The sequence below is a fragment of the Stegostoma tigrinum genome, chromosome 7 (assembly GCF_030684315.1).
Source record: "Stegostoma tigrinum isolate sSteTig4 chromosome 7, sSteTig4.hap1, whole genome shotgun sequence".
NCBI lineage: Eukaryota > Metazoa > Chordata > Chondrichthyes > Orectolobiformes > Stegostomatidae > Stegostoma > Stegostoma tigrinum.
The window spans coordinates 108,251,056-108,278,433 of record NC_081360.1 but is presented as its reverse complement, the minus strand read 5'-3'; the positions used below and the strand labels follow the sequence as shown (position 1 = coordinate 108,278,433).

General features: G+C 44.3%; 1 protein-coding gene across 1 annotated transcript in view; it reads left to right on the top strand.

Moving 5' to 3' along the window:
* xrcc5 (X-ray repair complementing defective repair in Chinese hamster cells 5) overlaps positions 1-27,378 on the top strand; it is a 296,785-nt gene that overhangs the window by 57,623 nt on the left and 211,784 nt on the right. Inside the window, exon 4 of the mRNA XM_059647633.1 lies at positions 16,195-16,243. Within this exon, the coding sequence (XP_059503616.1) occupies positions 16,195-16,243 (49 nt within the window). The remainder of the gene's footprint in view (positions 1-16,194; positions 16,244-27,378) is intronic.

Below are 27,378 nucleotides of genomic sequence, written 5' to 3'. Positions count from 1 at the left end.
TTATCCAGGAAGGAGCTGAAGAAAGATCTTTGGAGAGCTACAAGGAGACAAGAGAAAATCTTGGCGGATAGATACAGATATAGATATAGCACATTACAGCACAGTACAGGCCCTTCAGCCCTTGATGTTGTGCTGACCTGTCATACCGATCTCAAGCCCATCTAACCTACACTATTCCATGTACGTCCACATGCTTATCCAATGACTACTTAAATGTACCTAAAGTTGGCGAATCTACTACCGTTGCAGGCAAAGCGTTCCATTGCCTTACTATTCACTGAGACTACCTCTGGAAAATTCACAAAAAGAGGTGACCAAACATGTGAATGAAGGTAGAGGAGTGGATGTGGTATACATGGATTTAAGTAAGGCATTTGATAAGTTTCCCCGTGGTAGGCTCATGCAGAAGGTAAGGAGGCATGGCATAGGGGGAAATGTGGCAGATTGGATTCAGAATTGGCTGACCCTTAGAAGCCAAAGGATGGTAGTGGACGGAAAATATTCCTGTGCTGAGTTACAGGTGTGTACCACAAGGATCTTTCCTGGGTCTTCCTCTATTTGTGAATTTTGTAAATAATTTGGATGAAGGAGTGGAAGGGTGGATTAGCAAGTTCGCGGATGATGCGAAGATGAGTCACATTGTGAACAGTGCAGAGGGCTGTTCTAGGTTACAAAGGGACATAGGATGCAGAGCTGGACTGCAAGTGGCAAATGGAGTTTAACGCTGTAAAGTGTGAGTTGCTTCACAGAACATAGAACATTACAGCACAGTACAGGCCCTTCGGCCCTCGATGTTGTGCTGACCTGTCATACCGATCTGAAGCCCATCTAACCTACACTATTCCTAATTGAGGCATACAAGATAATGAGAGGCATAGATAGAGTTGATAGCCAGAGACTATTTCCCAGGGCAGAAATGGCTAGCACGAGGGGTCATAGTTTTAAGCTGGTTGGTGGAAAGTATAGAGGGGATGTCAGAGGCAGGTTCTTTACGCAGAGAGTTGTGAGAGCATGGAATGCGTTGCCAGCAGCAGTTGTGGAAGCAAGGTCATTGGGGTCATTTAAGAGACTGCTGGACATGTATATGGTCACAGAAATTTGAGGGTGCATACATGAGGATCAATGGTCGGCACAACATTGTGGGCTGAAGGGCCTGTTCTGTGCTGTACTGTTCTATGTTCTATGTTCTATTCCATGTACGTCCATATGCTTATCCAATGACGACTTAAATGTACGTAAAGTAGGCGAATCTACTACCGTTGCAGGCAAAGCGTTCCATTCCCTTACTACTCTCTGAGTAAAGAAACTACCTCTGACATCTGTCCTACATCTTTCCCCCCTCAATTTAAAGCTATGCCCCCCTCGTGCTCGCCGTCACTATCCTCGGAAAAAGGCTTTCCCTGTCCACCCTATCTAACCCTCTGATTATGTTTCAGTTAAGTCACCTCTCAACCTTCTCTCTAATGAAAACAGCCTCAAGACCCTCAGCCTTTCCTCATAAGACCTTCCCTCCATACCAAGCAACATCCTAGTAAATCTCCTCTGCACCCTTTCCAAAGCTTCCACATCCTTCTTATAATGCGGTGACCAGAACTGTACGTAATACTCCAAGTACAGCTGCACCACAGTTTTGTACAGCTTCACCATAACCTCTTGGTTTCAGAACTCGATCCCTCTATTAATAAAAACTAAAACACTGTTTGCCTTCTTAACAGCCCTGTCAACCTGGGTGGCAACTTTCAAGGATCTGTGTACGTGGACACCGAGATCTCTCTGCTCACTCCCAAAAATCTTACCAATAGCCCTGTACTTTGCCTTCCGGTTACTACTATCAAAGTGCATCACCTCACACTTGTCTGCATTAATCTCCATTTGCCACCTCTCAGCCCAGCTCTGCAGCTATCTATGTCTCTCTGCAACCTACAACATCCTTCGTCACTATCCACAACTCCACCGTCCTTAGTGTCGTCTGCAAATTTACTAACCTATCCTTCTACACCCTCATCCAGATCATTTATAAAAATGACAAACAGCAGTGGACCCAACACTGACCCTTGCGGTACACCACTTGTAACTGGTCTCCAGGATGAACATTTCCCATCACCTACCACCCTCTGTCTTCTTTCAGCAAGCCAATTTCTGATCCAAACTGCTATATCTCCCACAATTCCATTCCTCCGCATTTTGTACAATAGCCTATTGTGGGGAACCTTATTGAACGCCTTGCTGAAATCCATATACACCACATCAACCGGTTTACTCTCAACTACCTGTTTGGTCACCTTCTCAAAAGCTCAGTAACATTTGTGAGGCACGACGTTCCCTTCACAAAAGCGTGCTGACTATCCCTAATCAATTTATTCTTTTCTAGATGATTATAAATCCTATCCCTTGTAACCTTTTCCAACACTTTACCAACAACTTTGGTAAGGCTCACTGGTCTGTAATTACCTGGGTTGTCTCTACTCCCCTTCTTGAACAGGGGAACCACATTTGCTATCCTCCAGTCGTCTGGCACTATTCCTGTAGACAATGACAATTTAAAGATCAATGCCAAAGGCTCGGCAATCTCCCTGGCTTCCCAGAGGATCCGAGGATGAATCCCATCCGGCCCAGGGGACTTATCTATCTTAACCCTCTGTAGGATTTCTAATACCTCTTCCTTGTGAACCTCAATCCTACCTAGTCTAGTAGCCTGGATGTGAGTTTGCTCGCTGAGCTGGAAGGTTAGTTCTCAGACGTTTCGTCACCATTCTAGGTAGCATCATCAGTGAGCCTCCAACGAAACGCTGGTGTTATGTCCTGCTTTCTATTTATCTGTTTAGGTTTCCTTGGGTTGGTGATGTCATTTCCTGTTCTTTTTCTCAGGGAATGGTAGATTGGCTCCAAATCAATGTGTTTGTTGATGGAGTTCCGGTTGTTTTGCTTGTCCTAGGATGGATGTGTTGTCCCAATCAAAGTGGTGTCCTTCCTCATCTGTACGTAAGGATACGAGTGATAGTGGGTTGTGTCTTTTTGTGGCTAGTTGATGTTCATGTATCCTAGGTGGCGATAGAGCCGACCCCACAACTAGAAAACCAAATCACAGCCTTACTCAATAAACTTCAATCATCTGAAGAATTAAATAAGATAGACTTCCAAAAATGAAACCAGATGGATTCAACACACCACGCTTCTACGGACTACCAAAAATTCACAAACCTGGAGCCCCCCTCAGACCCATAGTGTCGCTACCTGGAACACCAGCCTACAGATTAGCCAAGGAGCTACACCAAAGACTAAAACACCTAGTGGAAGACTCCTGCCACTCCATTCGCTCCACCCAAGAATTCCTGAACACCATCAAAGACACCAAGATAGAAGAGGATGAAATAATGGTCTCCTTTGACGTAACAGCCCTGTTCACATCCATCAACATCAACCTGGCCAAAGAAACACTGACTACACTATTAGAAGAACCGAAGACACACTCACCAGACACCACCAACCTCACCAGCAAGGACAACATCATCAAGCTAGTGGACCTATGCCTCACCACCCACTTCACTTTCAATAACAATACCTACAGACAAACCAACGGTACACCCATGGGATCTCCAATATCAGGGTTCTTAGCAGAGGCAGTAATGCAGAGACTCGAACAAACAGCTCTGCCAATTATCCAACCCAAACTTTGGGTCCGCTATGTGGATGACACCTTTGTCATCACTAAACAAAACAAATTAGAGGAAACCTTCTTCAAGACCATCAATAATACCCTTACTGGCAAAAGAGGAGGAAAACAACAACAAACTGCCATTCCTAGATGTCACAGTAGAGCGAACAGCCAATGGGGAACTTCAAACCAGCGTCTACAGGAAAACAACACATACGGACCAAATACTGAACTACAGGAGCAACCATCCCAACACCCACTAACGAAGCTGCATTAGAACATTATTCCAATGAGCCACCACACACTGCAGCACAGAGGAACTACGAAGAGCAGAAGAAAATCACCTATGCAGCATATTCAAAAAGAATGGGTACCCTATGAACACAGTCCGCCGATTCCTCAGCAACAAACCCAAACAAACAGACAAAACGGGCCCAGAAACCATAACCACTCTCCCCTACATCAAAGACATTTCTGAAATGACTGCCAGACTACTCGGACCTCTTGGCATCAGGGTAGCCCACAAGCCCACCAACACACTAAAACAGCAGCTAATGAACTTAAAAGACCCTCTTCAGACAGCAAGCAAAACGAATGTCATCTACAAAATACCTTGCAAGAACTGTGACAAACACTACATTGGACAAACAGGCAGAAAGCTAGCCACCAGGATACATGAACATCAACTAACCACAAAATGACATGACCCACTGTCACTTGTATCCTTACATACAGATGAGGAAGGACACCACTTTGATTGGGACAACACATCCATCCTAGGACAAGCCAAACAGAGACACGCACAAGAATTCCTAGAAGCATGGCATTCCAACTGGAACTCCATCAACAAACACATTGATTTGGAGCCAATTTACCATCCCCTGAGAAAAAGAACAGGAAATGACATCACCAATGCAGGAAATGACATCACCAACCCAAGGAAACCTGAACAGATAAATAGAAAGCAGGACATAACACCAGCGCTTCGTCGGAGGCTCACTGATGATGTTACCTAGAATGGTGACGAAACGTCTGAAAACTAACCTTCCAGCTCAGTGAGCAAACTCACATCCAGAACCTCAACCTGAGCTACAAATCTCGTAGCCTGTATCTCAGTATTCTCCTCGACAACATTGTCGTTTTCTAGAGCGAACACTGTTGAAAAATATTCATTTAGTGCTTCCCCTATCTCCTCTGACTCCACACACAACTTACCACTAAAATCCTTGACTGGCCCTAATCTTACTTTTGTCGTTCTTTTATTCCTTAAATACCTATAGAAGTATGGAAGGACAAATTTGACAGCAGAATACAGGGTTAACAGAAAGATTCTTTGCAGTGTGCAGGATCAGAGGGATCTTGGAATTCATGTTCACAGTTCCCTGAAAGCTGCCACCTGTGTGGATGGAGTTGTAAAGAAGGCGTATGGTGTAGAGGGATCAAGTTCAAGAGCCATAAAGTCATGCTCCAGCTGTACAAAAGCCTGGTTTAGCCACATCTGGAGTAATGTGTCCAGCTCTGGTCACCTCATTACGGGAAAGATGTGGAAGCGTTTGAAAAGGTGCAGAGGAGATTTACCAGGATGTTGCCTGGAATGGAGGGAAAGTCTTTCGAGGAAAGGTTGAGAGCGCTAGGGCGTTTCTCTTTAGAATGCTGAAGGATGAGAGGTGACTTGATAGAGGTATACAAAATGATCAGAGGTATAGATAGAGTCGGCAGGGTGGGGGTAGCTTTTACGAGGGGCCGTAGTTTTAAAGTGAGTGGAGGTAGATATCGGGGAGACGTCAGAGGTAGGTTCTTTATTCAGAGAATGGTAGGGGCGTCAGCCTCATTAGGGGCATTTAAGCAGCTATTAGATAGGCATAGGGATGATAGTATAAGGTAGGGGTGGAGGTTAGATCGACCTTAGGATTAGGGTAAAAGTTCGGCACTACATTGTGGGCCGAAGAGCCTGTACTGTGCTGCACTGCTGTATGTTCTATGTTCTATAAGATCAGAGGTGGGGATGTTTGGCGATGATTGCGCAATATTCAGCACCATTCATGACTCGTCAGATACAGAAGTAGTCCATGTTCACATGCAACAAGATCTGGACAATGCCCAGGTCTGACAAATGACATGTGATGTTCACGCCACACAAATGCCAGGCTATGACCATTACCAATAAGAGACAATCCAACCACTGACCCTTGGCATTCAGTGGTGTTAACATCACTGAATTCCCCCACTTTCAACATCCTGGGGGTTACCATTGACCAGAAACTCAACTGGACTCACCGCATTAACAGAGTGACTCCAAGAGCCGGCCCGAAGCTGGGAATACTGAGGCAAGTAACTCACCGCCTGACTCCTCAAAGCCTGTCCACCATCTACAAGACACAAGTCAGGAGTGTGATGGAATACTCCCCACTTTCTTGGATGAGTGCAGCCCCAACAACATTCAAGAAGCTTGACACCATTCAGGTCAAAGCAGCTGCTTGATTGGCATTACACCCTCAAGAATTCACTCCCTCTATCATCGACGCTCAGTAGCAGCAGTGTGTACTATCTACAAGGTTCACTGCAGAAATTCAGCAAAGATCCTCAGACAGCACCTTCCAAACCCACAACCACTTCCATCTCGAAGGACAAGAGCAGCTGATATATGGGAACATCATCATCCCCAAGTTGCCATCCAAGTCCCTCGCCATCGTGACTTGGAAGTATATCGCTGATCCTTCACTGTTGCTGGGTCAAAATCCTGGAATTCCCTCCCTAATAGCATTGTGGATCAACCCACTGCAGGAGGAATGCAGTTGTCCAAGAAGACAGCCCATCACCACCTTCTCAAGGGCAACTCCGGGATGGGCAAGAATTGCTGGCCAGCCAGTGACGACCACTTCCCATGAAGTGCCGAAGGGCCTGTACTGTGCTGTAATGTTCTAATAGACAAAGAATCTACATGGATTGGTTATCAAGGAAGAAATAATGAGATCTTGTTCAAAGGATACAGCAGTTTTCGTGGATTGTAGCCTACATGTAGACTGCAAAAATCAAATGGTAAAGAGTAGTGAAGGTGAGGAATTCATTGAATGTTTTTGAGACAATTTCTTAGACCACCATGTTGTGGCATCAGCCGGAGAACAGGCTATACTAGATGTTGAAGTTGCTGGAAAAGCTCAGCAGGTCTAGCAGCATCTGTGAAGAAAAAATCAGAATTAATGTTTCAGGTTTGGTAACCCTTCCTCACCAGACCTGAAACACTAACTCAGTTTTTCTCTTCGCAGATGCTGCCAGACCTGCTGAGCTTTTCCAGCAACTTCTATTGTTGTTCCTAATTTACAGCATATGCAGTCCTTTCAGTTTTATACGAGATCCGGAGGTTAATTACTGACCTCATAGTGAAAACACCTATGGATACCAGCAACCATAATGTGATTGAATTTTACATACAGTTTAAGGGAGAGAAGTGTGTGTCCAAGGCTGCTGTTTTGAACTTAGACAAGGGCAATTATGAAGGCGTGAAAGCAGAGCTAGCAAAAGTTAGCAGTCTAGTTGTCCAAGGCCCCTTGCGGTTGAGTGACCATAATATGATAGAATCCTTCATCGAGGTGGAGAATAATACAATTAATTCTGTGACTAAGGTTCTAAGCCTAAATAGAAGAAACTGTAATGGTATGAGGCATGCATTGGCTAAGATAGGTTGAGGAGCATTACTCAAAGGGATGACGATGGAAAGGCAATGACAGACATTCAAAGAGTGCCCTGAAGAACTACAAGTATTGTCCATTCCTGTCGAGTGAAAGAGTAAAATGGGAAAGGTGGTCAAACCATGTCTTCCGAGGGAAATTAGAAAGAGTACTAGATCCAAGGAAGAGGCATACAAATTGGCCAGAAAAAAAGAACAGACCAGAGAGCGAGAGCGGTTTAGAATTCAGCAGAAGAGGACAACAGATTGATTGATTGAAAAAGGGAAAGTAGAGTACAAGAATAAGCTTGCAGAGTTCATAAAAACTGACTGACTGTAAAAGTTTCTTCAGGTATGTGAAGAGAAAAAGATTGCAGACAAATTTAGGCCCCTTACATGGCTAAACAGTAAAATGCACACATTAGTTCAGTGTCCACAAAAAAAATACAAGTATTAACCGTTGTTGGTTAATCAGTTTTGTAGAGAAATGGATTTGGGTCATTGATGGTGTTGAAGGCCAATAAAATTGAATGTCCTGATAATCTCCATTCCAGAGTACATAAAGATGTGGGACTAGAGACAGTGGATGATTTGATGGTCATCTTCCAAGATCCTATAGGTTCTGGAATAGGTCCTACATCTTGGAGGGGAGTTAATGTAACCCATCTACTTAAAAAAAAATGTGGTAGAGAGGAATAACAGATGAGTCAACCTAACATTGCTAGAGGGGAAAATGCTAGTCTATTATAATTAATGGCTGAACATTTCGTTAATCGATGTCCGGATCGGACGAAGCCAGCATGGACTAGCCATGACGCTTGCAGGAAGGATGTTCCCAATGGTGGAGGAGTCCAGAACCATGGTCACATTTTAAGGATGTAAGGTAAATCATTTAGGACTGAGATGAGGAGAAATTACTTCATCCAGACGATGGTGAGTCTGTAGTTTCCTGCGTTCTGTCTGCCTTTTAGAATAGATGAGTTACGTAAACTGGATTTGCCTTGAATTTGCTTTTTATTGTGTTAAATATATCTTTAAACATCCTCTACCGCTCTTCAGTTGTTTTACCCATTAGCAGATCTTTCCAGTTTGCTGTGGGCAGTCTCTTGTCACTGATTCATGCTTTTCACTTCCAAATGCTACATTGAATTCAACAGAGGAATGTGACTCTTTCAGGAACAAGCAGCAGATGACTAAGCAGCTAAGCAGTTCTAACAAGGAGGAAGGAAATTGATTGTAAAAGTAAACTGATTGGAAATATAGAAACAGACAGCAAGAGCTTTCAAGGAAATATGAAGAGAAGGATGATACCTAAAGTAAAAATGGGACGCTTGGTGGATGCACTTAGGGAATTAATAATGGTGAACAGGGAATAGGGAGATAAGTTGAGATCATATATTGCATCAGTCTTCATGGTGGAAGATGTTACAAATGTTTAGTAAACAAGTTAACAACTTTCAGACAGCACGGTGGCATAGTGGTTAGCACTGCTGCCTCACAGCACCAAGGACCCGGGTTCGATTCCTGCCTCAGGTGTATCTCTGTGTGGAGTTTGCACGTTCTCCCCCTATCTGCGTGGGTTTCCTCTGGGTGCTCTGGATTCCTTCCACAGTCCAAATATATGCAGAGTAGGTGGATTGGCCATGCAAAATTACCCGTAGTGTTCAGGGAGGTGCAGATTAGGTGGGTTATAGAGGATAGATCTGGGTGGTATATTATGAGGTTTGTTGTGGACTAGTTGGGCCGAAGGGCCTGTTTCCATACTGTAGGGATTCTAATTCTAATTCTAAAATTCTAATTCAAATATCAGTGAAGGAAAATATAAACGAGAGTCAAATTATTTAACAAACTAATGGGACTATGGATAGACAAGTTGGCAAGACCTTTTGGCCTGCATCTAAGGGTATTTAGAGCAAATGGCTGAATTGATACTGGAGGCATTGGACAAAATTTTATAGAACATTACAGCACAGTACAGGCCCTTCGGCCCTCGATGTTGTGCCGAACTGTCATACCGATCTCAAGCCCATCTAACCTACACTATTCCATGTACGTCCATATGCTTATCCAATGACGACTTAAATGTACCTAAAGTTGGCGAATCTACTACCGTTGCAGGAAAAGCATTCCATTCCCTTACTACTCTCTGAGTAAAGAAACTACCTCTGACATCTGTCCTATATCTTTCACCCCTCAATTTAAAGCTGTGCCCCCTCGTGCTCGCCATCACCATCATAGGAAAGAGGCTCTCCCTATCCACCCTATCTAACCCTCTGATTATTTGATATGTTTCAATTAAGTCACCTCTCAACCTTCTCTCGAACGAAAACAGCCTCAAGTCCCTCAGCCTTTCCTCGTAAGACCTTCCCTACATACCAGGCAACATCCTAGTAAATCTCCTCTGCACCCTTTCCAAAGCTTCCACATCCTTCTTATAATGCGATGACCAGAACCATACACAATACTCCCAAGTGAGGCCGCACCAGAATTTTGTACAACTGTAGCATAACCTCTTGGTTCCGGAACTCGATCCCTCTATTAATAAAAGCTAAAACACTGTATGCCTTCTTAACAGCCCTGTCAACCTGGGTGGCAACTTTCAAGGATCTGTGTACATGGACACCGAGATCTCTCTGCTCATCTACACTACTAAGAATCTTACCATTAGCCCTGTCCTTTGCCTTCCGGTTACTCCTACCAAAGTGCATCACCTCACAGTTGTCTGCATTAGACTCCATTTGCCACCTCTCAGCCCAGCTCTGCAGCTTATCTATGTTTCTCTGCAACCTACAGCATCCTTCGTCACTATCCACAACTCCACCGACCTTTGTGTCGTCTGCAAATTTACTAACCCATCCTTCTACGCCCTCATCCAGATCATTTATAAAAATGACGAACAGCAGTGGACCCAACACCGATCCTTGCGGTACACCACTAGTAACTGGTCTCCAGGATGAACATTTCCCATCAACTACCTACCGTCTTCTTTCAGCAAGCCAATTTCCGATCCAAACTGCTATATCTCCCACAATTCCATTCCTCCGCATTTTGTACAACAGGCTATTGTGGGGAACCTTATCGAACGCCTTGCTGATATCCATATACACCACATCAACCGGTTTACTCTCATCTACCTGTTTGGTCACCTTCTCAAAGAACTCAATAAGGTTTGTGAGGCACGACCTTCCCTTCACAAAACCATGCTGACTATCCCTAATCAATTTATTCTTTTCTAGATGATTATAAATCCTATCCCTTATAACCTTTTCCAACACTTTACCAACAACTGAGGTAAAGCTCACTGGTCTATAATTACCAGGGTTGTCTCTAATCCCCTTCTTGAACAGGGGAACCACATTTGCTATCCTCCAGTCATCTGGCACTATTCCTGTAGACAATGACGAGTTAAAGATCAATGCCAAAGGCTCGGCAATCTCCTCCCTGGCTTCCCAGAGGATTCGAGGATGAATCCCATCCGGCCCAGGGGACTTATCTATCTTCACCTTCTGAATGATTTCTAATACCTCTTCCGTGAGAACCTCAATCCCACCTAGTCTAGTAGCCTATATCTCAGTATTCTCCTCGACAACATCGTCGTTTTCTAGAGTGAATACTGTTGAAAAATATTCATTTAGCGCTTCCCCTATCTCATCTGACTCCACACACAACTTACCACTACTATCCTTGATTGGGCCTAATCTTACTTCCGTCATTCTTTTATTCCTTAAATACCTATAGAAATCCTCAGGGTTTACCCTGATCCTATCCGCCAACAACTTCTAATGCCTCCTCCTGGCTCTTCTGAGCTCCCTCTTTAGGTCTTTCCTGGCTACCTCGTAGCCCTCAAGTACCCTAACTGAGCCTTCACATCTCATCCTAACATAAGCCTTCTTCTTCCTCTTGACCAGAGATTCCACCTCCTTCGTAAACCACGGCTCCCACACTCTACAGCTTCCTCCCTGCCTGAAAGGTACATATATATCTAGGACACACAGGAGCTTTTCCTTGAATAAGCTCCACATTTCTAATGTGCCCATCCCCTGCAGTTTCCTTTCCCATTCTATGCTCCCTAAATCTTGCCTAATCTCATCGTAATTGCCTTTCCCCCAGCTATAACTCTTGCCCAGTGGTATACACCTATCACTTTCCCTCACTAAAGTAAACATAACAGAATTGTGTTCGCTATCACCAAAGTGCTCACCTACTTCCAAATCTAACACCTGGCCGGGCTCATTACCCAGTACCAAATCTAATGTGGCTTCGCCCCTTGTTGGCCTATCTACATACTGTGTCAGGAAGCCCTCCTGCACACTCTGGACGAAAACTGACCCATCTACAGTACTCAAACTATAGTGTTCCCAATCAATATTTGGAAAGTTGAAGTCCCCCATGACAACTACCCTGTCTGTCTCACTCCTATTGAGAATCATCTTTGCTATCCTTTCCTCTACATCTCTGGAACTATTCGGAGGCCTATAGAAAACTCCCAACAGGGTGACCTCTCCTTTCCTGTTTCTAACCTCAGCCCATACTACCTCAGTTGACGAGTCCCCAAACATCCTTTCTGCAACTGTAATACTGTCCTTGACCAACAATGCCACACCTCTGCCCCTTTTACCATCTTCTCTGTTCTTACTGAAACATCTAAATCCCGGAACCTGCAACAACCATTCCTGTCCCTGCTCTATCCATGTCTCCGAAATGGGCATAACATCGAAGTCCCAGGTACTAACCCATGCATGTTTACATTTCCAGAAGACATTCAGTAACGTTACTGAAAAAAATATTGCATAAATTAGAATCGTAGAACCCCTACAGTGCGGAAACAGGCCCTTTGGTCCAACAAATCCACGCCACCCCTCAGAGCATCCCATCTAGACTCATCCCTCATAAATCACCGAATTTACACCTTCCTGAATACCGTAGGCAATTTAGTATGGCCAATCTTTGGACAGTGGGAAGAAACCAGAGCCCCTGGAGGAAACCCTCACTGATGCGGGGAGAATGTGCAAACTCCACACAGACAGTTGCCCGAGGGTGGAATCGAACCTGGGCCCTTGGCATTGTGAGGCAGCAGTGCTCAGCACTGTGTCGCCTGATTAGAACCTCATGGTATTGGGGATAATGTATTAAAGTTGATTGAGGATTGGTTAACACGTAGAAGATAGATGAATGTGATGAATCTTCTCTGGGCTGGAAAGAAATAACAAATAGAGTGCCACCAGGATCAATTCTATGACTTTAATTATTTATTGTCTATATTATTGACTTGGAGGAGGGGTCAGAGTGTAATATCTTCAAATTTGCTAATGATACAAAAAGAGGACATGTTGAAAATTGAAGAACAGAGAGATCTGGGTGTTCAGGTCCATTGTTCCCTGAAGGTGACAACGCAGGTCAATAGGGTGGTCAAGAAGGCATATGGCATGCTTTCCTTCATTGGACGGGGTATTGAGTACAAGAGTTGGCAGGTCATGTTGCAGTTGTGTAGGACTTTGGTTCGGCCACATTTGGAGTACTGTGTACAGTTCTGGTCGCCACATTACCAAAAGGATGTGGATGCTTTGGAGAGGGTGCAGAGGAGGTTCACCAGGATGTTGCCTGGTATGGAGGGTGCTAGCTATGAAGAGGGGCTGAGTAGATTAGGATTATTTTCATTAGAAAGATGGAGATTGAGGGGGGGACCTGATTGAGGTCTACAAAATCATGAGGGGTATAGACCGGGTAGATAGCAAGAAGCTTTTTCCCAGAGTGGGGGACTCAATTACTAGGGGTCATGAGTTCAAAGTGAGAGGAGGAAAGTTCAAGGGAGATATGCGTGGAAAGTTCTTTACACAGAGGGTGGTGGGTGCCTGGATCATGTTGCCAGCGGAGGTGGTGGACGCAGACACGTTAGCGTCTTTTAAGATATATTTGGACAGATACATGGATGGGCAGGGAGCAAATGGACACAGACCCTTAGAAAATAGATGATAGGTTAGACAGAGGATCTGGATTGGCACAGGCTTGGAGGGCCGAAGGGCCTGTTCCTGTGCTGTAATTTTCTTTGTTTTTTGTTCTCTTTAAGATGAGGACACAAGGAATTTCCAAGGAGATATAAGTGGGTGAGTTAGTGAACAAAATCTTGACAGATGGAGTTTAATGTGGAAATGTGGAAGATCGTGTACTTTGGCAATAAAAATTCCAATGCAGGCTGTTACCTAAATGGAGAAAGACTCCAAACATTCTGTAAGAAGCTATCTGGGTATTCTTGTGCATGAAACGCATACTGTTAGCATGCAGATTTATCAAGTAATTACGAATAAAATTTTGACCTTTATTTCTGGGCGATTGGAATTTACACACCCGGATTACTGTGTACAATTTTGCACCATGTTTTTAAGAAATGATGCACTAGCATTATAGGTAGTCAAAAAGAGATTCACTAGGCTGTTTCCTGGGATGAAAGCATTGGTGATTCAAGAACAGCTAAAAAGGTTAAGCTTTTATTAATTAAAGTATGGAAGGATGAGGGGGGACCTTATTGAAACATACAAGGTTCTAAGGGACTTGACAGGATATGCATTGAGATGCTTCCATGAATGTAGGACTCTCTGGAGATACATTGCAGAAATTCATCAAGGCACCTTAGATAACACTTTTCAACCTCGTCCATCTGGAAGGACAGAAAAATACATACATCGGAATGCCTCCACCTACAAGTTCTTTTCAAGCCACTCACCATCCTGACTTGAAAATAAATGTTGCTCCTTCAGTATCACTGGGTCAGTATCCTGGAACTTCCTCCCTTATGGCATTGTGGATCTGCTAACATCAAATGGGCTGCAGCAGTTCAAGAAGAAACCTCACTACAATCACCTCAACAGAAACTAAGGATGGGTAATAAATGCTGACCTAGCCAGCAATCCCACTTCTCGTGAATGAATTTCAAAAAAGCAATAGGGTCAGATAAGTGAATGCTCATTTAAAACTTCAATGACAGAGTATTTCTTCTCGGAAATAGTAGTGAATTGCTTAGAGGTGATAGATATTTGAAATATGGAAGAGTTAAGTGCTATAATGAGCAATTTGAAAGAGGCGTTTGAGACTCAGTGTTGTTCATCCATGGTCTGTTTTAAAGGTGGGTCGGTTTTGAGGGGCTGAATGGCTTGTGCTCATATTTCTTAGGTTTTTTTATGTTCCAAACCCATACCTCTACAACCTGGAAGGACAAGGGCCACAGATGTGTGGGAATACCACCTCCTGCAAGCTCTTCATGAAACCACATGCTACCCTGACATGGAACTATATTTTTGTTCTCAGTAATCCAGGAACCTCCTTCCGCCATATGTGTCCCTTAGTCCAAATGGGTTGCAGCAGATCAGAAAGGTAGTTCATCATTACTTTCCTTTTGGCACTTAACATTGGGAATGATTGCTGTCCAGCCAACAGCACCCATATCACATGATTTAAAAGAATGAAAAGGTATCAGCCGTCGTCTGTTGCATTTCTGGGGTATTGTCTTGTTAGAGTGAACCTGTCTTTAAAAATGCAAACAAAGCTTATTAGTTAACTGTGATAATGGGAACTGCAGATGCTGGAGAATCCAAGATAATAAAACGTGAGGCTGGATAAACACAGCAGGCCCAGCAGCATCTCAGGAGCACAAAAGCTGATGTTTCGGGCCTAGACCCTTCATCAGAGAGGGGGATGGGATGAGGGTTCTCGAATAAATAGGGAGAGAGGGGGAGGCGGACCAAAGATGGAGAGAAAAGAAGATAGGTGGAGAGGAGCGTATAGGTGGGGAAGTAGGGAAGGGATAGGTCAGTCCAGGGAAGACGGACAGGTCAAGGAGGTGGGATGAGGTTGGTAGGAGATGGAGGTGCGGCTTGGGGTGGGAGGAAGGGATGGGTGAGAGGAAGAACAGGTTAGGGAGGCAGAGACAGGTTGGACTGGTTTTGGGATGCAGTGGGTGGAGGGGAAGAGCTGGGCTGGTTTTGGGATGCGGTGGGGGAAGGGGAGATTTTGAAGCTGGTGAAGTTAACTTTTTAACTATTAGTTAACTCTCAGTCATCACTAAATGGTACATTCAACATGCCAATCAATCATCGCTGTCCTCTCATACATTAAGAGTGATGTTTTCCTCTTTGTTTGGTATTTCCTGTGAGTTATCTTGATGAGTGCAAGAAAAATGAATTAAACAAAATCTATCTTTATCCAGCAATGCCTATTTTCTGTATTACCAAACAACTAAATATATGTAATTCTGAAAATTCCTTTGATGTTTGCATGGTTTCATCCTCTTCACCTGAGGAAGAAGATTGTATAACCCCTTAATGATACCTGTCTTACCCAGGACAGAGAACAGATTCTCAGGTGCAATGATGTTGTCCAATCCCTGTACGAGGCAATTCTACTCTCAAGAAAGCAATGAACAAACTCATAGCTATCTGAAGTACAGGAACTGCATTTCAGTGACTGTATATTCAGTTTGCCTCCAAAGTGAAAAACAAATTGAAAAAGTTTTCTAATGTACAGCAATTAACAAATAGAAATGAAATGCTGGGAATGTTGAATTTTTCAGCATTGAGCTTTGGAGAGGCAGATAGATTCATGATTCAGGTGTAAGGTGTTAACATTTTGTTGATTTCCAGCATTTTTTGTTTGTCATACATAGCTTAGTCAAGCTACTGAGAGATAACAGAAACCTTATTCTTTGCTTGAAGTGGATAAAAGTGTGAAAGCCACTTTAGACTCTCCAGTACATGTAATTGTTGAGTCTGAGTAATTCTTCATAGTTTACAATTACTGAACAAATTATATGACATAATGGTTGAATTAACTTACATCAAAATTTAATACCTGACATGTTTGCACCTTGACTGGCCCCAAGTTCTGGATGCCCTGGTTGTCTGCATGGACCTGCTTCAGAAGCAAACCATGTAAGTATCAGCATGTTAATTCATATTCTAAGTTTTGTTAGTTTTTGATAGTGCACCTTAGATTGCTATAAAAATATTTCTTCAGAATTAGCTGAGAACAGTTTCTGACCTAAATTTATTCCCTTACAAAAACCTACTTCTACCTGTGTGATGCCTCATAGTTCTGCTTCTATATTATAGAGAGAAGAAGGTTGAGAGGTGACTTAATTGAAACATATAAAATAATCAGAGGGTTAGATAGGGTGGATAGGGAGAGCTTTTTTCCTAGGATGGTGACGGCGAGCACGAGGGGGCATAGCTTTAAATTGAGGGGTGAAAGATATAGGACAGATGTCAGAGGTAGTTTCTTTACTCGGAGAGTAGTAAGGGAATGGAACGCTTTGCCTGCAACGGTAGTAGATTCACCAACTTTAGGTACATTTAAGTCGTCATTGGATAAGCATATGGACGTACATGGAATAGTGTAGGTTAGATGGGCTTGAGATCGTTATGACAGGTCGGCACAACATCGAGGGCCGAAGGGCCTGTACTGTGCTGGAATGTTCTATGTTCTATTGGTTCATCTGTTGCTGAAGCTTTCGTTCATACCTTTGTTGCCTCTTGACTTGATTATTTGAATTCTTTTCTGTCCGGCCTCTCGTGTTATATAGAACATAGAACAGTACAGCACAGAACAGGCCCTTCAGCCCACGATGTTGTACCGACCATTGATCCTCATGTATGCACCCTCAAATTTCTGTGACCATGTGCATGTCCAGCAGTCTCTTAAATGACCCCAATGACCTTGCTTCCACAACTGCTGCTGGCAACGCATTCCATGCTCTCACAACTCTCTGTGTGAAGAACCTGCCTCTGACATCCCCTCTATACTTTCCTCCAACCAGCTTAAAACTATGACCCCTCGTGTTAGCCATTTCTGCCCTGGGAAATAGATTTGATTTATTATTGTCAAATGTACCATGATACAGTGAAAGGTGTTGTTTTACCACGCTACCCAGACAATCATACCTTACTTAAATCCATCAGGATAATAGAACAGAATGCAGAATATTGTGTTACAGCTACAGAGCAGTTACAGAGAAAGAGGATGGGAGAGAGTATAACTGGTGTAGGAAGGGTCTTTGATAATGTTGGTAGCTTTCCTGAGGCAGCAGGAAGTGTAGACTGAGTCAATGGAAGGAAGGCAGGTTTTCGTGATGGACTGGGCTGCATTCACAATACACTGTAATTTCCTGCAGTCTTGGACAGAGCAGTTGCCAAACCAAGTTGTGATGCTTAAGTGTTGTAAGTATTTTCATCAGAAGTAAAATAACTAATATGGATTAAAGCAAAATTCCATTAGGTTGCAGATTGCCCACTTGGATTCGGATTAATAAAGAAAAGCTGACATGGATTTAGGAAGGACAAAGGTGATTTGCATTTCTTGATGAGAGCAGGGGCGGCACAGTGGCTCAATGGTTAGCACTGCTGCCTCCACAGCGCCAGGACCTGGGTTCAATTCCAGCCTGTAGTGACTGTGTGAAGTTTGTCACAATTACATGTTAAAACACAGTCTCCAGAAGGCAAAGTGACAAATGCAGATGCCTTGAGTTCCCTCCCACTGGTAGATACTCAATCAGTGGTGCCTCACGTAAAAGAGTCTGTTCTGGTTTTAAACTTTCTGGACACCTTTCCAGTCAATGCTGACAAAATCTAACTGTGGACTCAAAATGATCCTGTCTTGGCAAAACTAAAACAACTGGCAATAATGGGGAAACAGAAGGGCCATCACAATATAGATTGAAACCTTTCTGGACTCAGCGAGACCAGGTTACCAAAGAGGATGCCATATTACTGTGGGGAGCAAGAGTGATTGTCTTGAGTAAAGGTCACCACTAGTTACTGGTCGAACTCCACCAGGATTATACAGGAGTTTCCAAAATGAAGATGTTGACAAGAAGTTATGTCTGGTGGCCAATATTGAATGCAGACATCACTGCACTAGTGGGGCAGTGCTCAGTGTGCCAACAAGGATAGAAATTACTGCTGTCAGTTCCCCTATATTCGTGGGAATGGTCGGGTAAGCCTTGGCATCGGTTACATGTTGACTATACTGGCCCTTTCATGGGCTCAATGTTCTTGGTCATTATGGATGCTCCTACAAATTAGTTACACATGCATAGAGTTAATTCAGCAAGCTCAAGGATGACAGTTGAAAAGCTGCGAGTATCATTTGTAATATGTGGACTCCCAGAAATATTGGTCATGGACAAGAGGACGTTACGTACCAGTTCGGAATTCAAATATTTCCTAAAGTTGAATGGCATTCGGCAAGAAGGACAGCTCCTCACCATCCATTGTCCGATGATCTGGAAAGGGCTGTCTGAATTTTGAAGGCAGCCTGAAAGAAATAGCCTACGTCTTCACTCGGTACCAAACTGTCCTGGTCCCTGTTCGATGATAGGACCACCCCTCAGGGATAGCAGTATCAGAGTTGCTGATGGGAAGAAGACTCCACACTAGGTTAAATGTGATAGTCGCCAACCTGGGAAGGAGGATGAAACAGCAGCAGGAATGCCTGCGTGGACCACATGCCTCTTCTCAGCGAGAGTGGAAGTTTACTTCAGGGACAAAGTCTGCTGCCAGGATCGTGGAAATATCATAGAATTATATCATAGAATCCCTGTTGTATGGATGCAGGCCCTTCGGCCCAACAGGTATACACCGAACCTCAGTGCATCTCACCCAGACCCATAACTCTATAACCCACCTAATCTACACATCCCTGAACACTATGGGCAATTAGCATGGCCAATCCACCTAACCAGCACATCTTTGGACTGTGGGAGAAAACTGGAGCACCCGGAGGAAAACCACCCAGACATGTGGAGAATGTACAAACTCCACACAGACAATCGCCCGAGCTGTAATCAAACCCGGGTCCCTGGCATTGAGGCAGCAGTGCTAACCACTGTGCCACCGTGCCGCCCAGCATGGGTAAGAGGTGAGGTCGAAACAAGATACACTGAGGCAGTCCTAACTAAACATGGATCACCTGAAAGCTGCTACCATGCAAACAATGCAGGAGCAAAATAAACCTGGCCCCTTAGAGCAGCCAGAGAGGCTGTCAGAAACTGTCGATTCTCCACCTCTGCGTAGAGTCGAGGAAATTGTAGAATCAAGATGCGTGCAGCCTCAACATGATTAGCACTGAAGGAAGAGGAGGAAACCCGCCCCAGATGCTCTGGGTGCAAAGGATGGGCTACAGTCTGGGCTACAGTCTGGTTCGTAGAACATAGAACAGTACAGCACAGGACCTTCGGCACAATGTTGTGCCAAACTTTTACCCTAATCCTAAGGCCTATCTGACCTATACCCCTACCTTATACTACCATCCATATGCAGATCTAATAGCTGCATAAAAGACCCTAATGAGGCCACTTCCACTACACTCTCTGGCAATGCATTCCACAACCCTACCACTCTCTGAGTAAACAACCTACCTCTGACGTCTCCCCTATATCTACCTCCACTCACTTTAAAACTATGGCTTCCTTCACCCTAATAGCTACCTTCACCCTAGGAAAAAGTCTCTGGCTGTCAATCTGTACCTCTGATCATTTTGTACACCTCCATCAAGTCACCTCTTATCCTCCATCTTTCTAAAGAGAAAAGCCCGAGCTCTCTCAACCTTTCCTCATAAAACGTTCCCTCCATTCCAGACAACATCCTGGTAAATCATCTCTGCAGTTTTCCGATGCCTCCACATCTTTCCTGTAATGAGGTGACCAGAACTGGACATGATACTTCACATGTGGCCGAACCAGGCTTTTGTATGGCTGGAACATAACTTGACAGCTCATGAACTCGATCCCTCTATTAATGAAAGCTAACACATCATACGCCTTCTTAACAACTCTATCCAGCTGGGTGGCAGCTTTCAGGGAACTGTGAACATGAACCCCAAGATCCCTTTGCTCCTCTACACTACTGAGAATCGTTCCATTAACCACGTATTCTGCTTTCAAGTTTGTCCTTCCAAAATAAATCGCCTTACATTTTTCAGGGTTAAACTCCATCTGCCACTTCTCAGCCCAGCTCTGCATCCTATCAGTGGCCCTTTAGAACACAGAACAATACAGCACAGAACAAATGCTGTTCGTCATTTTAATAAATGACCTGGATGAGGGCATAGAAGGATGGGTTAGTAAATTTTCAGACGACACTAAGGTTGGTGGAGTTGTGGATAGTGAGGAAGGATGTTGTAGGTTACAGAGAGACGTAGATAAGCTGCAGAACTGGGCTGAGAGGTGGCAAATGGAGTTTAATGTGGACAAGTGTGAGGCGATGAACTTTGGTAGGAGTAATCAGAATGCAAAGTACAGGGCTAATAGTAAGATTCTTAGTAGCGTAGATGAGCAGAGAGATCTCGGTGTCCATGTACACAGATCCTTGAAAGTTATGACCCAGGTTGACAGGGCTGTTAAGAAGGCATACAGTAGTTTAGCTTTTTTTAATAGAGGGATCGAGTTCCGGAAATAAGAGGTTATGCTGCAGCTGTACAAAACTCTGGTGTGGCCACACTTGGAGTATTGAGTACAGTTCTGGTCACTGCATGATAAGAAGGATGTGGAAGCTTTGGAAAGGGTGCAGAGGAGATTTATTAGGATATTGCCTGGTATGGAGGGAAGGTCTTACAAGGAAAGCCTGAGGGACTTGAGGCTGTTTTCTTTAGAAGAAGGCTGAGAGGTGACTTAACTGAGACATATAAAATAATCAGAGGGTTAGATAGGGTGGATAGGGAGAGCCTTTTTCCTATGATGGTGACGGCAAGCACGAGGGGGCATAGCTTTAAATTGAGTGGTGAAAGATATAGGAGAGATGTCAGAGGTAGTTTCTTTACTCAGAGTAGTAAGGGAATGGAACGCTTTGTCTGCAACAGTAGTAGACTCGCCAACTTTAGGTACGTTTAAGTCGTCATTGGACAAGCATATGGACGTACATGGAATAGTGTAGGTTATATGGGCTTCAGATTGGTATGACAGGTCAGCACAACATCGAGGGCCGAAGGGCCTGTACTGTGCTGTAATGTTATATGTAACAGACCTTTCGGCCCTCAATGTTGTGCTGACCTGTGAACTAGTCTAAGCTCATCCATCTACACTATCCCAAGCTCATCCATCTACACTATCCCATCATCATCCATATGTTTAGAACATTACAGCACAGTACAGGCCTGGACTGTTTAAATGCCCCTAATGTGGCTGAGTTAACTACATTGGCAGGCAGGGCATTACACAACCTTACCACTCTGAGTAAAGAACCTGCCTCTGACACCTGTCTTAAATCTATCACCCCTCAATTTGCAGCTATGTCCCCTCGTACAAGCCGACGTCATCATCCTAGGAAAAAGACTCTGCCCACCCTATCTGATCCTCTGATCATCGTGTATGTCTATTAAGTCCACTCTTAGCCTTCTTCTCTCCAATGAGAACAGACCCAAGTCCCTCAGCCTTTCCTTATAAGACCTTCGCTCCAGTTCACGCAACATCCTGGTAAATCTCCTCCGCACCTTCTCCAATGCTTCCACATCCTTCCTGTAATGGGGCGACCAAAACTGTACGCAATATTCCAATTGAGTCCACACTAGCATTTTGTACAGTTGCAGCATGACATCACAGCTCCAGAACTTAATCCCTCTACCAATCAAACCTAGCACACCGTATGCCTTTTTAGTAGCACTATCAACCTGGGTGGCAACTTTCAGGGATCTGTGTACATGGACACCAAGATCCCACTGCACATCCATACTACCAAGAATCTTTCCATTGACCCAGTAATCTGCCTTCTTTTTATTCTTCCCAAAGTGAATCACCTCACATTTATCTGCAGTGAACTCCACTTGCCACCTTTCAGCCCAATTCTGCACTTTATCCAAGTCTCCCTGCAACCTGCAACATTCTTCCACACTGTCCACCACTCCACCAACTTTAGTGTCATCTGCAAACTTACTAACCCATCCACCTATGCCTGCGTCCAAGTCATTTATAAAATTGACAAATATCAGTGGCCCCAAAACAGATCCTTGAGGTACACCACTAGTAACCAGGCTCCAGACTGAATATTTTCCATCAACCACAACTTGTTGCCTTCTTACAGAAAGCCAGTTTCTGATCCAAACTGCTCAATCTCCTTCAATCCTATGCCTCCATATTTTCTCCAGTAGTCTACCATGTGAAACCTTATCAAAAGCTTTACTGAAGTCCATGTACACCACGTCAACTGCCCTACCTTCATGTACATGCTTGGTCACCTTTTCAAAAAACTTAATGAGGTTTGTGAGACACGCCCTGCCGTTCACGAATCCATGTTGACTATCTCCAATCAAATTGTTGCTTGCGAGATGATTATAAATCCAATCTCTTATAATCCTTTCCAAAACTTTTCCTACTATGTTGCAGGTTCTGGGATTTAGACGGTTCAGTAAGAACAGAGAAGATGGTAAAAGGGGCGGAGGTGTGGCATTGTTGGTCAAGGACAATATTACAGTTGCAGAAAGGATGTTTGGGGACTCGTCAACTGAGGTAGTATGGGCTGAGTTTAGAAACAGGAAAGGAGAGGTCACCCTGTTGAGAGTTTTCTATAGGCCTCCGAATAGTTCCAGAGATGTAGAGGAAAGGATAGCAAAGATGATTCTCGATAGGAGTGAGAGAGACAGGGTAGTTGTCATGGGGGACTTCAACTTTCCAAATATTGACTGGGAACACTATAGTTTGAGTACTATAGATGTGTCAGTTTTTGTCCAGTGTGTGCAGGAGGGCTTCCTGACACAGTATGTAGATAGGCCAACAAGGGGCGAAGCCACATTAGATTTGGTACTGGGTAATGAGCCCGGCCAGGTGTTAGATTTGGAAGTAGGTGAGCACTTTGGTGATAGCGATCACAATTCTGTTGTGTTTACTTTAGTGATGGAAAGGCATAGGTGTATACCACTGGGCAAGAGTTATAGCTGGGGGAAAGGCAATTACGATGAGATTAGGCAAGATTTCGGGAGCATAGAATGGGGAAGGAAAGTGCAGGGGATGGGCACCTGAAAAATGTGGAGCTTATTCAAGGAAAAGCTCCTGTGTGTCCAATATAAGTATGTACCTGTCAGGCAGGGAGGAAGATGTAGAGTGTGGGAGCCGTGGTTTACGAAGGAGGTGGAATCTCTGGTCAAGAGGAAGAAGAAGGCTTATGTTAGGATGAGATGTGAAGGCTCAGTTAGGGCACTTGAGGGCTATGAGATAGCCAGGAAAGACCAAAAGAGAGAGCTCAGAAGAGCCAGGAGGAGACATGAGAAGTTTTTGGCGGATAGGATCAGGGTAAACCCTAAGGCTTTCTATAGGTATTTAAGGAATAAAAGAATGACGAAAGTAAGATTAGGGCCAATCCATGATAGTAGTGGTAAGTTGTGTGTGGAGTCAGAGGAGGTTGGGGAAGTGCTAAATGAATATTTTTCAACAGTATTCCCCTGGGCCAGATGGGATTTATTCTCGGATCCTCTAGGAAGCCAGGGAGGAGATTGCCGAGCCTTTGGCATTGATCTTCAATGCGTCATTGTCTACAGGAATAGTACCACATGACTGGAGGATAGCAAATGTGGCTCCCTTGTTCAAGAAGGGGAGTAGAGACAACCCTGGTAATTATAGACCAGTGAGCCTTACCTCAGTTGTTGGTAAGGTGTTGGAAAAGGTTATAAGGGATAGGATTTATAATCATCTAGAAAAGAATAAATTGATTAGGGATAATCAGCACGGTTTTGTGAAGTGAAGGTCGTGCCTCACAAACCTTTATTGAGTTCTTTGAGAAGGTGACCAAACAGGTAGATGAGAGTAAACCGGTTGATGTGGTGTATATGGATGTCAGCAAGGCGTTTGATAAGGTTCCCCACAATAGGCTATTGTACAAAATGCGGAGGAATGGAATTGTGGGAGATACAGCAGTTTGGATCAGAATGTGGCTTGCTGAAAGAAGACAGAGGGTGGTGGTTGATGGGAAATGTTCATCCTGGAGACCAGTTACTAGTAGTGTACCGCAAAGGTCGGTGTTGGGTCCACTGCTGTTTGTCCTTTTTATAAATGACCTGGATGAGGGCATAGAAGGATGTGTTAGTAAATTTGCAGATGACACTAAGGTCGGTGGAGTTGTGGATAGTGACAAAGGATGCTGTAGGTTGCAGAGAGACATAGATAAGCTGCAGAGCTGGGCTGAGAGGTGGCAAATGGAGATTAATGCAGACAAGTGTGAGGTGATGCACTTTGGTAGGAGTAACCAGAATGCAAAGTACAGTGTTAATGGTAAGATTCTTAGTAGTGTAGATGAGCAGAGTGATCTCGGTGTCCATGTACACAGATCCTTGAAAGTTGCCACCCAGGTTGACAGGGCAGTTAAGAAGGCATACAGTGTTTTAGCTTTTATTAATAGAGGGATTGAGTTCCGGAACCAAGAGGTTATGGTGAAGCTGTAGAAAACTCTGGTGCGGCCGCACTTGGAGTACTGTGTACAGTTCTGGTCACCGTATTATGAGAAGGATGTGGAAGCTTTGGAAAGGGTGCAGAGAAGATTTACTGAGATGTTGCCTGGTATGGAGGGAAGGTCTTACGAGGAAAAGCTGAGGGACTTGAGGCTGTTTTCTATAGAGAGAAGAAGGTTGAGAGCTGACTTAATTGAAACATATAAAATAATCAGCGGGTTAGACAGGGTGGATAGGGAGAGCCTTTTTCCTAGGATGGTGACGGCGAGTACGAGGGGGCACAGCTTTAAATTGAGGGGTGAAAGATATAGGACAGATGTCAGAGGTAGTTTCTTTACTCAGAGAGTAGTAAGGGAATAGAACGCTTTGCCTGCAACGGTAGTAGATTCGCCAACTTTAGGTACATTTAAGTCATCATTGGACAAGCATATAGACGTACATGGAATAGTGTAGGTTAGATGGGCTTCAGATTCGTATGGCAGGTCAGCACAACATCGAGGGCTGAAGGGCCTGTACTGTGCTGTAATGTTCTACTACAGACATAAGGCGTACTGGTCTATAATTACTTGGGTCATCTCTACTGCCCTTGAACAAGGGCACAACATTTGCAATCCTCCAGTCCTCTGGTACTAAACCTGTAGACAATGAGGACTCAAAGATCAAGACGAAAGGCTCCGCCATCTCCTCCCTAGCTTCCCAACGAATCCTCAGAAAAATCCCATCCGGCCCAGGGGATTTATCTACCTTAACACTTTCTATAATTAATAACAGCTCCACCTTACTAACCTCAATCCTTTCAAGTCTAAAAGCCCGTATCTCAGTCTTCTCCTCTACAATATTCTCCTTAAACTGAGATAAAACACATAAGAAATATTCGTTTAGCACCTCTCTGATCTCCACGGGGTCCACACACAACTTCCCATTTCTGCCCTTGACTGGCCCTGTTCCTACCCTCGTCATCCTTTCATTCCTCACATATAAACATATGAATGATAATGGAATAATGTAGCTTAGATGGGCTTCAGGTTGGTTTCACAGGTCGCCGCAACATCGAGGGCCGAAGTGCCTGTATTGTGCTGTAATGTTCTATGATCTATGATCTATGGAAAGCTTTAGGGTTCTCCTTTATTCTACCTGCTAATGTCTGCTCAGGTCCTCTCCTTGCTCTTCTTAACTCTCTCTTTAAATCCTTCCTAGCTGATCTGTAACTCTCCATTGCCTCATCTGAACCATCTCGTCTCAACGTCACATAAGGCTCCCTCTTCTGCTTAATACAGTGACACAATTTCTTTAGTAAACCACGGTTCTCTTACCTTGTCACTTCCTCCCTGCCTGACAGGGACATACCTGTCAATGACATGCAATATCTGTTCCTTAAACCAGCTCCACATTTCGCTACGCCATTTTCTGCCTCGTAAGCCTTGCCTAATTGCATTATAATTGTCCTTCCCCCATCTATAACTCTTGCCCTGTGGCATGTTCCTATCCTTTTCCATCGCTAAAATAAACGTAACCGAATTATGGTCACTCTCTCCAAAGTGCTCACCTGCCACTAAATCAAACACCTGGCCTGGTTCACTGCCAGCTACCAGATCCAGTGTGGCCTCCCCTCTTGTCGGCCCTTTGACATACTGTGTCAGGAAACCCTCCTGCACACGTTGGACAAAAACTGATTCATCCAACCTACTAGAGTTATAGCATTTCCAGTCAATGTTGGGGAAGTTAAAGTCTCCCATAATGACCACCCTGTTCCTTTCACTCCTGCCCAGAATAGTTTTGCCAATCCTCTCCTCCACATCCCTGGAACTTTGCGGGGCCTATAAAAAATTCCCAGCAGTGTGATCACTCCTCTCCTGTTTCTGACTTCAGCCCATACCACTTCAGTTGACGAGTACTCATCAAAAGCTCTTTCAGCCACTGTTATTACTGTCCTTGACTAACAAAGCCACATCGCCCCCTCTTTTACCACCTTTCCTGATCTTTATGAAAGATCTGAACCCTGGAACCTGCAACACCCATTCCTGACCTTGCTCTATTCATGTCTCCGAAATGGCCACAACATCGATGCCCCAGGTACCTATCCATGCTGTAAGCTCACCTACCTTATTCCGGATACTCGTGGCGTTGAAGTAGACACACTTCAAACCAGCTTGTTGTCTGCCAGCACGCTCCTGTGATGGTGAAATCCTGTCCATGTCCTCCCTACTCTCGTCCTCCTGTGTACTAGGACTACACGTCAGTTTCCCATTCACTTGCTGAGCTATGTTAAATCCACTGAATAGCACTAGCAAATTTCCCACCCAGGATGTTAGTACCCCTCTGGTTCAAGTGAAGACCGTCCTGTTTGTAGAGGTCCCACCTTCCCCAGAATGAGCCCCAATTGTCCATGTACCTGAAACCCACCCTCCTGCACCATCCCTGTAGCCATGTGTTCAGCTGATGTCTCTCCCTGTTCTTTGCCTCGCTATCACGTGGCATGGGTAACAAACAGAGATAACCATTCTGTTTGTTCTCGCTCTCAGCTTCCACCCTAGCTTCCTGAAATACTGTCTTACATCCCTATCCCTCTTTCTACCTATGTCGTTTGTACCTATGTGGACCATGACTTGTGGCTGGCCACCCTCTCCCTTCAGGACCCCAA